Source organism: Dromiciops gliroides, chromosome 3 (assembly GCF_019393635.1).
Source record: "Dromiciops gliroides isolate mDroGli1 chromosome 3, mDroGli1.pri, whole genome shotgun sequence".
Lineage (NCBI taxonomy): Eukaryota > Metazoa > Chordata > Mammalia > Microbiotheria > Microbiotheriidae > Dromiciops > Dromiciops gliroides.
In genome coordinates this window covers 239,741,363-239,757,725 of record NC_057863.1, presented here as the reverse complement: position 1 = coordinate 239,757,725, position 16,363 = coordinate 239,741,363, and the positions used below count along the sequence as shown (strand labels likewise).

At 36.1% G+C, this 16,363-nt stretch overlaps 1 protein-coding gene across 2 annotated transcripts in view; it reads right to left on the bottom strand.

Annotated features, from left to right (window-relative positions):
* Positions 1-16,363, bottom strand: part of DHRSX (dehydrogenase/reductase X-linked) — a 485,177-nt gene that overhangs the window by 74,724 nt on the left and 394,090 nt on the right. For both annotated transcript variants that reach the window (XM_043992090.1, XM_043992088.1), the window contains one exon: positions 12,906-13,113. In XM_043992090.1, the coding sequence (XP_043848025.1) occupies positions 12,906-13,113 (208 nt within the window). The remainder of the gene's footprint in view (positions 1-12,905; positions 13,114-16,363) is intronic.

The window sequence follows — 16,363 nt, the reverse complement described above, 5'->3', positions numbered from 1 at the left end:
TTGTTAGAAGAGGCCAAAATAAATACAATGTTAAAACAAAAATATTGAGAAAAAAGTCATATGCAATTTGTACAACTCTAACCTATCTTTCTATGTGGCAAATGGTTTTTAACTACAGTTGTTTTAGCCATATTGGTCTCCTCATTATAGTAAACAGATTTATATCAGCTGAAATTTTATATGAAGTAATTATAATAATTTTCAACATATTTTCTTTCATTCTCCTATTTAGTAATTTGCTGATGCAAAAAAATAATGAGAAGACCAATATGACTAAACAACTGTAGTTAGTAAATGTTAAAAACCATTTGCCACATAGAAAGATATAGTGGCCAAGGTTAATGGCAGTTTACAAAATAAATCTGGTAAAAAATTTTATGAAGAGGGATGATGCAAGATTCTGAGCAATATCACCTGATAAATAAATAATAAATAATGGAGGGAAAATCTAATTTAAAAAAAGCTTGGTGAGAGAGCCAACTTAGCAATGGTACTTTGCAGATATTTAAAGATGAAGCTGAAAGAAGGACATAAAACATAAGATGGGAAATCTTTGCAAGAGGGTTTTAATTTTTTTTTTTTTGCGGGGCAATGGGGGTTAAGTGACTTGCCCAGGGTCACACAACTAGTAAGTGTCAAGTGTCTGAGGCCGGATTTGAACTCAGGTACTCCTGAATCCAGGGCCGGTGCTTTATCCACTGCGCCACCTAGCCACCCCTGCAAGAGGGTTTTATAATCAAATATTTTCACTATTAAGGACAATGGAGCTACCATATTTAGATACTGTTAAAGTGTAGAGTGTGTTTCTTGAGGGAAACAAAATGACACTGTAGAAAAAAAAATATGGGGAAAACATTTGAACCTACACATAGAAGAATTTGGTGCTGGAGGCAATTTTTCAAGGCATCAAGAAGAAGTAAGATAGTAAAGATTTGGCTAATTATTTGACTAAAAAAATGCTACTTATCCACATGCCTACTTTCCCATACATCAAAACATTTTATGAGAATAATTTATACCTGATTCCTGCTTTAAAGGCATTGTTGATATGTTTAGAAAAGAATAAGGTGGGCTATTGAACATTCCACTCCATAGCAAACTATACTTTTGCTGTAACACAAATGACTGAAATAGGTAAAGAATATAGGATCTCACTAAGTCAATGACTGTTTACAGACTATGAAAATTTGATTCAGTAGCGGCCAACACCACCTTCAAAGTTATGCTTTACCAAGGTATCTCTGTCCGAACCACACATCAAATACCATAAGATTCTATGAAAGACATAACAAAAGAAATAATCGTATTAAATAATTCTCTGATAATTAATGTGAACTGAAGCCTAAAAGGAGACTTACGTTTACCAAACGTGCTAATCACATTGCTATACAAAGTCTAACTTGAGGAGGATACAATCAGTTCTGGCAGACGATTGTATTTTTGGATGACGTTGTATTGATTACATCAATTCCAAGAACATTTCTGAACTTAGTAAAGGAGCTCCATAATTCCTCAAATGATTTTGGTTTAACTCTCTACAGTGGAAAACCCAAGTGGATCAATGATGCCTATAATCCAAAGTTTTACATGACACTCAACAGACAATCTCTAGTGCTGTTCCATCTGTGTGTGTGTGTGTGTGTGTGTGTGTGTGTGTGTGTATGTATGTGTGAGTGAGATCTTGGATAGCCCCTGAAAAAAGAACAAAGTTCATTTAAAGACCTCAAAATTCAACATGAAAAAAAGAAAACACCATTTTTAGGTGCTGTGGTATGGCTATGAATAATAGAAAACTACCATTTTCTAAAGAAGTGAGATTGAAGATCACTCTAACACCAATGACGTTATGTATAAGCTATAATATATTTTTAAAAAAGAATTATGAAGTGGTATAAAGGATATCTTCAAAGAAATATGTGATTTTAAAAAGGAGATAGGATTATTATACATGGCAAGAGCAGTAGATGGCCAAAGGACTCATGTGCTCCCTTGGTGATTTTGCAACGTCAAGACAGATTACAGAAGAAATTTGGGTGAATTCCCTGAGGTGAATTTGTTTGATAATATAGATAAGAGTCATAAAGAAAGGGGAAGCAAGGATGCAACCTTAATCCTTACAGAAAAGACCCATATTGTTGATGTCACAGATCCATTTGGGTATTTATTAATTAATCTGTCCAGTTTTTGGTTGGGTGGTTGCACCAACAAAATACATGTTTTTAGGTAATAGTCACATAAATCATAGCATCACAGATTTAGAGCTTTCAGATTAAGATTTATAACCTAAGATTGTAATCATATTATAAAATATAAGCTTAAAGACTATATAGTTCAATACTCCCAACTTCCTACTCCCAATTTTACAGAAAAGGAAACTGAGCTACAGAAAAGTTAAATGCACATTTCATGTGGCAGCACATATTTGAGGTGGGATTTGAATCTGGTCCTTCCTGACTTCCTGAGCTCTAGCCACTACTCATGTTTCCATTCACCTCTTCCATCATGCTGGATTTAAAACAATATATTTTTATCAAGGATATGTTTAAGTTTGAGGAAATAAGTCTCCCCATGTGTAACAACCCACTTGTATTTTGCGACAATTTACAATATTGTGATTTATGTCTTTACAAGAACTCTAATTTTCCAAGCCAGTAAATCAATCCCTGCAATTAAAGTTAATTGTTTTGAATGTTTACACCAGGTGAAAGCCAGGAACGAACCCTTTTACATTAACAAAGCAGTATGTTCTAGCACTGTCTAAGACATCCTAAGACTTGTCATTGTTTGTGTATTTTAAGAAATGAAATGACAAACACTTGCAAAGTGGCTTCTAATAGAGAAGGGCTTAAAGAAATAACACTAAAACAGTAGCTGTTAAGGCTTCTACAGACAGACTTTTGCTGCTTAAATAAAATTATTTTATAACGAGCCACTAAAGAACATGTTTAATAGGTACAACAAAAGTAAAAACTTTGAAAATTATGAAAAGACACATACACTTAGTCTCTCTCAAAGGAAGAAATAAACAAAATATTAAATGAGAGGACTAAACTCTACACTGTAACAATTGGAATAACGCCACCTGCTGGAGACTTACTGTAGAAAAGTTCCGCCATGAAAGCAAGGTCTTTGAGGGCAAGAACATGCGTCTTTTCTTTGGCGTCAGGAAGTGACATTGGCTAGTGGGAGGAAGAAGGAAGAGACTGGCGCTCTGTCTGAGCTCTTTTCCTGGGGACACTGGTGGAGAAGGGAGCTAGAAATGCACTTTCCCTTTAATAGATAGGAATCTAGCCCTTAACAGATGCCTTTTTCTTTTCTCTTTACCAAATTCTTATTCTCCTTAATAAATGCTTAAAGGTCTAACTCTTGCTAAAGCTTATAATTTATTGGCGACCACTCATTAGATATTTTAGACAGTTTAACTCCAGATACTCCTTAACTATGTGTTCACTTGTCACTTTAAGTCTCAGTCTCATCTCATTTTGATATTTTGCAAGTGACATCTTTGTGGAAAAGGCAGTGTGGCATGGCATGAGGAAAAGAGCACTATGCTTGTCATTTTTCTAATTTGCTATGTTTGGTTTTAATGCTGTTAACAAAAAATCCAATTATTGGCATATTGGGTGGATCCTGATTAAACTGCTGCATATTTTCATTTAGAGTTCTTTGGTAACTCTTTAGCTACTAAAGTATTATGTAGTTCAATGTAAGGGTAGGGGGTCATTGAGTTAGCATACTTAAAAATAAGTGATAAGATACTGAACTCTAATACCTTAATCAGGTGAGAACATGTCTCAGCCCATCAGTCAATCAATCAAAGGCTTTAGACTAAGTGAAAAAAAATCTGTGAAAGTCATTAGATGAACTAAAGTGACATTCCATAGGAAGTATGTTTCAGATTAGCTGAGAAGACCTGGTTGTGCCCTTTGGGTCATTTTCAAAATATTGAGTCAATTTTGGAAATGAGGTAGCAGTATCTAACAAGTCAGGAGAGAGAAGTTCTGGCCAAACTCCTGAGAAAGAGTAAAGATTTATCACTGACAATTACTACTCATATGTCTTTAGGCAAATCACATAATCTCTCTGGACCTCAGTTTTCTCACTTTCAAAATAGGGATAGTACTACTTGTACTTTCTACCTGATGAGGGTGTTATGATGAAAGAAGTTTATAAATTGTAAAGGGATATATAGAATTGGGTTACTACTATTATTGCATTGGGCTTACACAGTATGAACGTTACCATGATGAATGTTTGTGATTTTTTTTTTCATAAGGTTGAAGATGCTAGAAGGGTGACTGATGAACAAGTAAAATGTGATTTGACTGTCACATCTGGCACAGCAATCACTTTCTTTTTTTTTTTTGTAGGCAATGGGGGTTAAGTGACTTGCCCAGGGTCACACAGCTAGTAACTGTCAAGTGTCTGAGGCCAGATTTGAACTCAGGTACTCCTGAATTCAGGGTCGGTGCTTTAACCACTGCACCATCTAGCTGCCCCAATCACTTTCAACATCACCACCCTCTGGGATCTTTCACTCAACCGTATCCACTGTGGAAGCTAATGGCTTTTTTTAGTCTCCCCTGTGTGACTCCTTTGGTGACCAAGGCATTTTGATAGAAGCAATGAGTCTTGAGTTGCTGCCATCAGTGGCTTCTTCATATTCAAACTTGACCTCTCCTCCAGGTGTCCCTACTTAGCATATGGCCAAAACATTTTTGTCTGTCCCTTCACTTAGTGATACCCTATCAATCAATCAGTCAATAAACATTTATTAAGCACCTACTCTGTGCCAAGTATCATGCTAGGGATACAAGTGACTAAAAAAGATTCAATAGTACAACCAAATGAGCACTAAACAGTACTTTGTTTCACCAATATGCCTGTCAGTTCTATTCTTGATAAGCACAGTTATTATTGTTGTTGGTCCTTTGTCCTCAAATTGAACCATGATATTGAGAATAGATGTCATGGATTTAAGTGAAGAAGGGCTATACAAGGTCTCCAATCTCACTCTCTCCTCCAGAGCCATCTGGGTCCAGTGGCAAGATAGATATCAGGCTGACTGGAGATGGCTCTGGATGTTTAAGGCAGCTAGGGTTAAGTGACTTTCTCAGGGTCACATAGCTAGTAGGTATCTATGGTCTTATTTTAACTCAGATCCTCCCAACTTCAGGGCCAGTGCTCTATCCACTGTACCACCTAGCTGCCTCCTGAGCAAAATTAATAGTGACACTGAAAGAAAAAAAAAGATGATCCTAAATAAAAAATTGATTTTGCTGGATGAAAACTGACTTTTCCTTAATTTCCAAGGTTCTGTTAAATATCCTGAAATCACAAGCATTCAGATGTAGAAAGTGATTAAAAAGTCATCTCATCTAATTTCTACCTCAAAAGTCTACTTGCCTACTTCCAGTACCTTATACTCATCACTCCATCTCTTGCCTCTATGGCTTTACACCAGGCTGTGCCCAGAATATTCTCCCTTTTCACTTCCATTTCTTGGAATCCTAGCACCCTTTATGGATCCTCTCAAATACTACCTCCTTTCAGAGGCCTTTGATGATTCCCTTACTTTTTATGACCTCCCAGCTCCCCACCCAATCATGGTGTATTTAATTTGTCTGTATCCTGTATGTATTTTCCTGTGAACATGGGCCATCACACCCTAGTAGAATGCAAGTGTCTTTTAGAACAAAGACTCTCAATTTTGTGTTTGCATCTCCAGAGACTACTATAGGGCACAGCACTTGTTGATTATAAATTAATAGGCATCCTTTCTCTAGGATACTCAGCAAGTCCTCATATGGCCTTTGCTTGAAGCCCTCTTCAGGTGAGGGAAAAAATATCCTACAGCCACTTCCTTTTTTGGATATCTCTAATTGTTTGGAAATCCTTCTCTGTATCCAGTCTGCCTTGTTACAAATTCCACTGATTTCTCCTAGTTCTGTCCTCTGAGGCTTGGCAGAATTCAAATTCCTTTCTATGTATGGCCTCTCAAATACTTAAAGATGAATCTCAATACTTAATCTCAAATACAAATCACAAATACTTAAAAAAAGAAAAATTCTCCCTAAGTCTTTTCCTCTCCAAGTTAAACATTCTTAGTTCCTTCAAATGATCCTCATATGGCAAGAACTTGAGGATTTTTAACTATACAGGCAGACCTCCTTGGTTTGTTCCCTAACTTCCCCAAATCATTCCTATATTGTGATGTCCAAAGGTAAATATCCTATTGCCAGTTTGGAGACCTTATGGGATATTTATTTGGCCTTTCTTTTATTACTTGTATTTTAAGAACATCATTAAAACACTACCTTGTTTTGAATCATGTGTACCTATCTTTTCAACCCTTTCTGGATAAGCTCTAGAAATACAGGGATCCTGTATTATTCTTCTCTGTATTCACTGCAACATCTAGAACAATGATCAGCACAGAGAACTCAAGAGCTATTTGATGAATGGAAGAAGTAATAAATTAAAATAATTCCTAGAAGAATGAATTTTAAAAGGTATGAGGAGTATTCTCAATGTGCTAAAGTAGGTTTTTTGGAAGGTTGGCATCACACATAGGTATATGGATAAGTCAGTAATATATTACATTTATGAGTTTTATATTTAAAGCATTTAAAGGCTACATTTATATCAAGTAAATATTTATTGATTAGGCTAAGGAGGAATTCTTTGGTCAAAAATATCTTGGGTAAAGGAAATGAAACACTTGTTAATATAATAGTAGTATGTGGAATAATATACCTTCAGCATATTATTATATTCATAGATTGTCTTGTTTGTAGAAAAAAAGGTCTAAGATACTTGCTATAATTAGAGATTATGTGAGTGATAGGTATCAATCAGATATGCACGGTTTAGATGTGTCTATGTGTATGTTACAACTAAAGTCCAACTTCTGGTCAATGTCAACATTACTCTGGTTAATGAGACATTTTAGAAAAATAAGCAAAATCAAAACACAATGTCACCAAATTGGCATCTTTGAAGACCTGCTTAACTAAACCTTACGATTTCAGTTAAGCACTTCTACTCAGTTACAGTTAAAAGATAAACTAGCCAAGGTATGAGGGACAAATCCTCATTCAATACCTTGTTGAAAAAATATGAAGGAAACTGTTCATACATTTTCATTTATAGGACACTGTGATTACTGAATTTGATAGGTCTCAAAAACTCTTTATCTGGTAGTACTTTTTCAAGAAGGCTTTGGCTTAGCAATGTTTAAGCTTCAAATAAAACTATCCAAAATGTTGTTTGGCTTATGCTGCTCTATCTCTGATTAACTGAAATAATACATTTAGAGCTAGAAGAGACATTGAGTCCAAACCTTTTGATTTGTAGATAAGAAAACTGAAGTTTCAAAGAGTTGGTAAGCTAGTATCTGAGCTAAAATTCAAACTCTGGTCTTCCTGATCCCAGATCCACTGTTATATTTACTAAGCCACAAATTCTGTATCCAAATGTTATATCCAACCTTCTATCATCTATAACAGAGTTTGCATAGAGGTCACAAAATTCTATGTTGCTGTCCTCGATGAGGCTTGGCTACTCTTTATGGCATCTGGTCACTATATCTTTGATGTTTATTGCTATAGTAGAGAGAGCAGCAGATTGCTAGTGTATATAAGCTTACTCACCTGTCTTCCCCAGTTGCCCCTCCCTCCTTCCCCCCTCCCTCTCTCTCTCACTCACACACACACACACACACACACACACACACACACACACACACACACACACACACACACACACACACACACTCTTACTCCAATACTGAGGAAACTCACAGATTATTCATTTACATTATGAACATCAGTTCATTCCTAGCTTCCTTCATCCCCTATATAATCACTTCTATCACATTCTTCCATATCAGGATAGACATTTCCATTTTTGTACTAAAATATATTGTAGTGATAATTACAAAACGGGAAAAAATAACCACAATTTTGCCAGTTGCCTCACTGCATTAGAGAAGCTTGCAATTTTTTTTTTTCTTCTGGTGAACTGCTATTAATATTCTGAGCATGGAGTGTAGCTGTTAAGCTACACTAATATACTAAGTTGTTGCTTTTTTAAAAAAAAGACAGCCAGTTTCACACATTATAAACTAATGTCTTACAATATTTCAGCATTAAAAACACATTTATTTTCAAGTGTATGGTATATTCACAATATTTTAGAGGCTTGATGGTTGTGATTTTATGCTTTTATGATTTCAAAACCTAGATTTTAAAAAATTATGTATGTGAAATGTGAACAAAACAAATGACACAAGGATAGAGAACATGTATTCTAATGTTAAATGACTAAATATCTGAAAAATAGAGGTCAATCAAAATGACAAATAGTAAAATAAAGGGTACATGTATCATTTCTGTGGAATAGAGAAAATTACTCCTTTCTAGTGATAAGAGTACATGGCATTTAATCTTGCATTGTGAACTGTCTTCAGAAAGAAGAGATACAACATTTTTTTTCCATTCATGTGCACATGAAAGAAGAAAGACAAAGCTTGAGCCACAGGAAGAATAAAACATAAGGCAGCAAAAGAGGATGATAGAGAGGAACTACAGGAAGGGAAAACACAAGTGGCAGTTCAACATGGGTGAACCAAGAGGGAGGACAAAATCCTTCTGATTTCAGTCTATTAGCCAGAGCCCCATGCAGGAGAGTATTTTAAATATTACCCAATACATGCCCAGAATATAGCACAGTCCCTGACATAGAACAGACACTTAATAAATATTTATTGATCACCTGATTGAATGACAGGAATCAGACAAGGTCCTTGTGAGGGTGGGTAAGAAAAGGAATCACTAGATAAAGGGGGGAGACGTTTTTGACTCTGTATGGACTTAGATGGAGATCTTTTACTGTATGGTCTCCCACAGGGGGCAGCTAGGTGGCACAATGGATAAAGCGCGAGCCCTGGATTCAGGAGGACTTGAGTTCAAATCTGACCTCAGACACTTGACACTTACTAGCTGTGTGACCCTGGGCAAGTCACTTAACCCTCAATGACCTGCAAAAAACAAAACCAAAAAACCAACAAAAAAAATGCTATGTATGGTCTCCCACAGCATCTAGGGCCATCACCCGTCATTTTGACTTATGTCTTGCCACTGAACTTTGGAGGAGAGAGTGAAGCTGATGACTTTGCACAGTGATGCCTCACTTAAATCCAATTCACTTACAAGTAGAGACATCACCATCACCCTCCTGATGTCATTGGCCCCTTTCAGACTAATAACAATGACAAAACTGTTTCTATGGTTGAATCCTTCCAAGCCTGGGAGAAGTCCCTGGGGTTGAATTCAGGGCCTACAGAACAAGAGGGAGACCTTATTATTTCCTGAAATTTCACCAGAGACTAATTTTTATGGGTTAACCAGAAAATGCTGGTAGGTAGTTGAGAAACCTATCCATATTTAAAATGCCTTAAAATAGATTAGCAGCTAAATCAGACAGCTTTGTTAGGTAAGTGAACTGAAGGAGTGGAATATTTGTTTGGGCAGTAGGGGAAGAGGATAGAAAACTATAGTTATTCCTACCACATGGGGAAAGGGTTAGGTACACAATGCCTCCGTAATCTTGGAAAATATGAATAAAAATTTTTGACCTTATGAGAGAAGGGGTCTGAACTTTTTTTTTATGAGGTGTTTACAGTCCCTTATTATAAAATCTCAGCTAAGTATTTGGTCATAGGCTATATGTAGATAAATTTTAAGTAAAAATACTAGTGTTTATGTGTTATCTGTTGGCTTTCATTTTCTTTTTACAAACATTAACTTTTTGCTTATTTTAACTTTAAAAAAAGAAAAGAAATTGTGCATATTTGTGGTATTAAAAGATACAATATGTTGAACAATAGAAGCATTCTACGTAATTCAACTAGTCCTTAAGAGAGGTGACTAAAGCTTCTTATACCCTGTATAGCACTAGGCTTTTCTGCTGATTGTATCCTTGAAGACCCTAGAGAGCTCAAAGTGATGCAAAGTATAACTTCTCATTCGCTTAGCTGTACAAACTATGTGAGACACCTGTCACTGAGACTCCCTATTCATTAGCTTCTGATTAGCTGTTGGGAGCAGTTCAAATCACTGGTGATTATAGAACTGTGTCTGGCCTGGGATTTGCCTACCTGAGCAATCATCTCCCTTCTGAATCTTTATCCAAGCAATCAAAACCCCGATGAGGCCCTTTGACAACACGCATTGAGTTTCCTCTCTGCATAGGTGGCACAAAGCCATTCTTGACAGTGGCTTCAAGTTCTGCCATAGACTTCCCTAGCAGTAATGTGTTTCTTCCATGAGGGTGCCTTGTGCTAGTTGGGAATAATGGTGATCAACAAACCCAAAGTTTACCCCTTTTATTTTCTTGAAGGAGAACATCAAAGGATGTAAAAGTTGGAAGTTCAGTGTATCCAATGCCCTTAATTCATACATGAGGAAACTGAGGGCCAGCAAGGGAAGTGCCTTGTCCAAAGTCAGACAGGCAGTAAGTGACAGAGTTAGGATCGGAACCCAGGTCATCCTGTGACTCCAAAGCTCAAGAACATTTTCCCTTATAGTATATTGCCTTCCTCTCAAAACTATTTGTGACCTGCTTTATCATAACGCTGTGAAGAAGAAATATTATACCAGGTACAATGCCTGGCATATATTAGGTGCTTTAAATTTTAGTTGTTGTTGAATTGAATGCCCAATAATGTAAGGTCCTATTGATAGGTAATGTAGGGAATATGAGGATAAATTAGGTTAGGTCCAACTTTTCAAAGTGCCTTCACCATAATATGAATGATAAGAAATAGCAGAAAAATAATATAATGCAGAATTTATTAAGAAAAAAGTTTTATGAGTATAAAAGAGAAAGATTACTTTCCTCTAGGGAGAAACAGGAAGCATAAGGTATATTAGGTAAACAGCACCTAGTCAACTTTGTCTGAAGTATAAGCTGAATGAAGTTAGAGAAGGGAGGAGTGGGAGATGAGCTTGAAATGAAAAACTGAAGACAAAGCACAAATAGCCTAGAATGAAAGGGTAAGGAGTTTTGAATTTATTCAGGAAATATTGGGGGAGGAGTGAAATGGTGGGAGCTTTGCTTTTGGAATATTATTCTGACATCTTGCTGTGTTCTGTGCCTAATAGATGCTAAATATATACTTACTGAATTGAGTTTTTCCCTCTGGAATTGAATGGGAAGATGGAAATGGAGGAAAAACTTACTTAAGTCAGGATGTGAGTTATAGGGTAAATGCAATATTCCAGTTAATGTGGACTTAAGCTAGAGTGATGGCAGTAGGATTGCAAATGACACAATGAATTCAATAGAATCGTGAAGGTAGAACTGGTAAGACTTAATGATTGGATTTAGTAGGGAGGAAGAAGGAAGACTTGAAAATTATGTTGCTGGTTTTTCTTTAATGAGAAATCAATCAACTAACATTTATTGAGCACTTTGCAGCAGGCACTATACTAAGAGTTGGACGTACAAACAAAGGCAAAAACCATCCTTGGCCTTAGAAGATAATCTTAAAGGCTAAGACTTTAGAGATGTGGGGGACCATGGATGTGGGATATTGCATATGGTAGAGATTGATCACTCAGTGCTTTGTGCCCATGTGAGGGGCAGAGCTTGGGAGAGAAGAGAAACCCTGATCCTCTTGTCTCCAGTTTTAAAAGAGAAGACAAATGGTTCCAAACTCTATTCAAGGCCCTGAAGGAAGAGAATGGTCCAGGAGAGAAGATAACATGTAGAGGAGCCAGCACCTTAATAATGCCCCTCTCCCTAGAGACTTTGGGAAATCTCCCCCCAGGCAAACTTTTATGTTGAGATTTTGAATCCAGGTGGTTGGCTGAACAGTGAAGCTTTTATCAAGAATATAGGATGATAAGCAGTATGAGAATAGAGATCATTTTTGATATAGCAGAAGGGCAGGAAGATAGAGACAAGAGCTTAGACCTCAAGAGAGAAGTACAGATTAGAGCTATAGCTTTTGGAGTCTTTTGCATAGTTAAAGCTATCGGAAGAGATAAAATCATTAATAGAAAAATAATATATAGGCAGAATAAAAGATAATCATAAGCAATAAAAGATAACAGTCTCAGGAGAAGAATAAGGAAGCAAGGCCAAGAAAAAAAAATTAGTGAGAGAGAGGTAGGAGGAGTTGGAGCATTCTTTCCTAAGGTTGTTAATTGTTTGAAATTATTATTACTATGATTATTTGCAAATTGTGTGTTCATATATGTAGAATACTTATGTATAGGAAAATGGTCTTTTCTATATATGTCTATCTTCATACATATACATATGCACACATATATATCTAGATCCATATATACATGTATACATATATATGTAAATATATACATACACACACACACATATATATATATATATATACCTCCACAAATATACATACATATGTGTTTTCTTTGTCTCTATCCCTTCATACTGTACAATGCTCTAAACATAAAAAGAGCAAAAAACAAGAAGTCCTAGCCTTCAGGAAGCTTAAATTTAGGGGTCAAGTGATAAAAAGACTGAGAAAATGCTATTGGAGTTGCCAATTAGGAGATCATTGATGCCCTCCAACAGGACTTTAACTACAGAAGAAGGAAAAGGATTAATGAAATTCAGGTTGAAGTTCAAAAGCATTAATATATAGCAGAGTGAAGCATGCATATACCTTTCTTATGATCCTAATTTAACATCAAGCTCCACTGTCTTTCCTTTACTTTCCAATAAAATGCAAACTGCCTAAAGCATACATACTTCCATCAAAAATCCTCCTAATTCCTAAAACTTTCAATAAATATTAACTGATGATTCTCAGCCACCAACCACTTAAGTTTGCTACCATTATTAATTTAGGAGAATAACTATACCTGCTTTGTAGGTCATCCATGTTCAGTTCTCCTACATAATGGGTGCCTGATGAGACTGTTATGACTCTTGCATTGTGGCTTGGAGAGCCTGTCTGCTTGAGTTTATCCAAGAGGAGATTTGTCAACAAGAAGTGTCCCAAGTAGTTCACACCAAATTGTTCTTCAAACCCATCTATGGTCTTTCTCTGAGGAATCATCATAACTCCAGCTGGAAAGCAAAGAGCATAGAGGAATTAGGTTCAGTAAATCATGCAAACAAGTACAAGAAAATAATCCTAGATATATTGCATAATGGAGAGTGAATCTAGATGGGGATGGAAGACCTGAATTCCAGTCCCAGCTCTGCCCTTAACTATTTGACCTTGAAAATCTCACCTCTTTGGGCCTCAATTTCCTCATCTTAAAAAAAAAAGTGTTCACCTACGTGATCGTAAGGTCCCTTCTGATTAAAAAGGTATGATTTTCTAATTGTCTTAGAAACAAAAAACAATTTGGTCTGAAAGAATAGCAGGCAGAGCGATCTTGAGTTACACAAATGTTCCCCAGCTTTAGACAAATCATTTCCCAAAATAGAATGTATGATGTGGGGCAGGAAGGTGGTACAGAGGATAGAGTGCTGGGCCTGGAGTCAGGAAGACTCTTCTTCTTGAGTTCAAATCTGGCCTCAGACGCTTAGTAGCTGTGTGACCCTGGGCAAGTCATTTAATCCTGTTTGCCTCAATTTCCTCATCTATAAAATGAGCTGGAGAAGGAATGGCAATACACTCTAGTATCTTTGCCAAGAAAACTTCAGAAGGGGTCACAAAGAATCATCACAACTGAAATGAATGAACAACCAAAAATGTGGGACTTCTTTCTATTACACATTTATTTGTGCTGCTCCCACACCTTGTTCTTCCCCCTCTCTGTCAAAGTCCATCTCTTTCTTACTGCAATTCCCCCTACCCCATGAAATATATCCCCCAGTATAATGTCTTAGTAATAACCACTTTGCAAACTTTAAAATGCTAGATGTTATTATTCTAATTATCATTATTATTTGAAATTTATCATGCTTTGAAATTATGGGATGATGACTTAAATGATTGTTCAGTGCTCACTTCTACCACCCTATTACTGGCTTCTAGGCATCCAAATTCCCTGGCTCCCTAGGTCCAGGTAGGAATAAAACTCTTTCTTTGCTAACTTAACCCTTAATCCAAAGAAGATGCAGTGGAGTTTTGGGAAAAATATATATGTATGTAAGTGTTTCTATATCTAGATCTATATACACATATACGTATACACACACACACACATATATATCTATCACTTTATGCATATGTATGTTTTCTGAGTCCTTACTTTGGAATGAAGGACTAATTTAATATTTAATATCTTGCCTTATGCCATACTTTTGTGTGCATCTGTCTTGTCTTCCTAGCTAATATGAAAGCCATATAGAAACATGAGCAAAGGTTCGTGCTCTTTTCTATTTCACCAAATTGCTTCTACTTGAAAATATTAAAGGTTAATCTCTATACAAAGAGTATGAAATTCAGGATTTTCACTAATTCAAATTAATTTCCTTCCAAATCAGTCTACATTTTTGGTCAATTATTATGTAGAAATTTATTAAGAAAATGATGAGTAAATGGGAAAATAGAGTCAAAACAGAATCATTGTAAACTCATAGCCATTAGGTAACAGTCAAAGTACAGCATTATAGAATGTAGCATGCACTATTATCTCCCATTAGAGCAACTGATTGTTCAAACAACTAGACCATTCAGACTTAGTTCCACTGGCTATGATTTTCATGAGTTAAACATTAGGGCACTGGACTTTGGGAAGGCAAAAATGAGAGAATAGAAAATTAAATAAGTGATGTAAGGTATAAATTTAAAATCCCATGATTCAAACGACTAGAATATACCAGGAAGGAAGTAAGAGAGGTCGCTAAATCCTTCCTCTAAAAGAAACTGAGAAAGAAGTAATATCTGGGACTTGGGAAAAGATTGCCAAAAACAAAAACAAACAAGCAAACAAAAATACTAGATTTACAGAGAAACCTCTCATAAAAATGAAACACTGGAGACTGCACCAAACATTCAACATAATGCAACATGGGAGCTTTGTAGTGGGGCAGAAAATGAAAACTAGGAAAGAAAAGATGGTAAGAAAATAAATTTAATGAATATTCTTAACATATTGTTTAAATGAAGAACAAAGAGAGAATATAAAGGTAACCCACATTTATATAATGTTTTAGGATTTGAAAAATGTTTTGTAGGAACAGCTAGGTGGCACAGTGGATAAAATACCAGTCCTGGATTCAGGAGGACCTGAGTTCAAATTAGGCCTCAGACACCTGACACTTATTAGCTGTGTGACTCTGGGCAAGTCACTTAACCCTCATTGTCCTACAAAAAAAAGAGAGAGAGAAAGAGAGAGAGAGAGAGAGAGAGAGAGAGAGAGAGAGAGAGAGAGAGAGAGAGAGAGAGAGCAGGGAAAAATGTTTTGCTCATGATAGCCAAATGAGGCATCTTTATTTTCCATATGAAGAAACTGAAGTTGTAAGAGGAGGTATACAACTAGTATCTGAGGCAAGATTTAAATTCACACCTTCCAATTCATGCAAGAGACTTTTATATGGATATGTGATTGGAGTGAGGTATTAATGGGCCCCAAGGCTATATGCATAATTTCTATATGGAACAGAAAAGCAGTATGTTATAGAAGAGAGAACAATGGATTGAGAGTTAAAGAACCTGAATTAAAATGCTAATTTTGTGTGATCATAGATTCCTCATAAGTAAAAGGCCATTGGACTAGACTAGTGCTTCCCAAATACTTTTTGTTCATGGCCCTTTGTTATTCTTTTCCATGGGGAGTCCCAGCAGACTGAAAGTTGAAGATGGCAACAATACAGCAGAATTGGGCACATTAATAGTTTGTATTGTATTGTACTGTTGATTTTTAAAACCCAGCTCAAATACCATCTCTTCCATGGCCCTATTCTTGATTGTCTATCAGTAATGGCCTTTCTTCCCTCAGACCCCATACATCACATTCATATCACCATTCTGGTTATTTATTTATGTGCTATAAATACTTGATTAGACTAACAGCCACATAAGGGGAGGGATAATGTATTTATGTTTCATGGTTTCCTCGCTATGAATTATAGTGTATTCTATTTTTTAAAATACTTAATAAATGTTTGTTAAATTAAATGCAATTGACTCCCTTTTCTTATTGCTCTCTAAATACAACACAGTACAATAAAAAGACTCATATGACTGGAGTTAAAAGATATGGGTTCATCACTATTTGACAAAAACTGGTGGGAAAACTGGAAAATAGTATGGCAGAAACCAGGCAGAGACCAACATCTCACAACCATATACCAAGATAAGGTCAAAATGGGTACATAATTTAGACATAAAAGGAGATACCAAAAGCAAATTATGGGATCA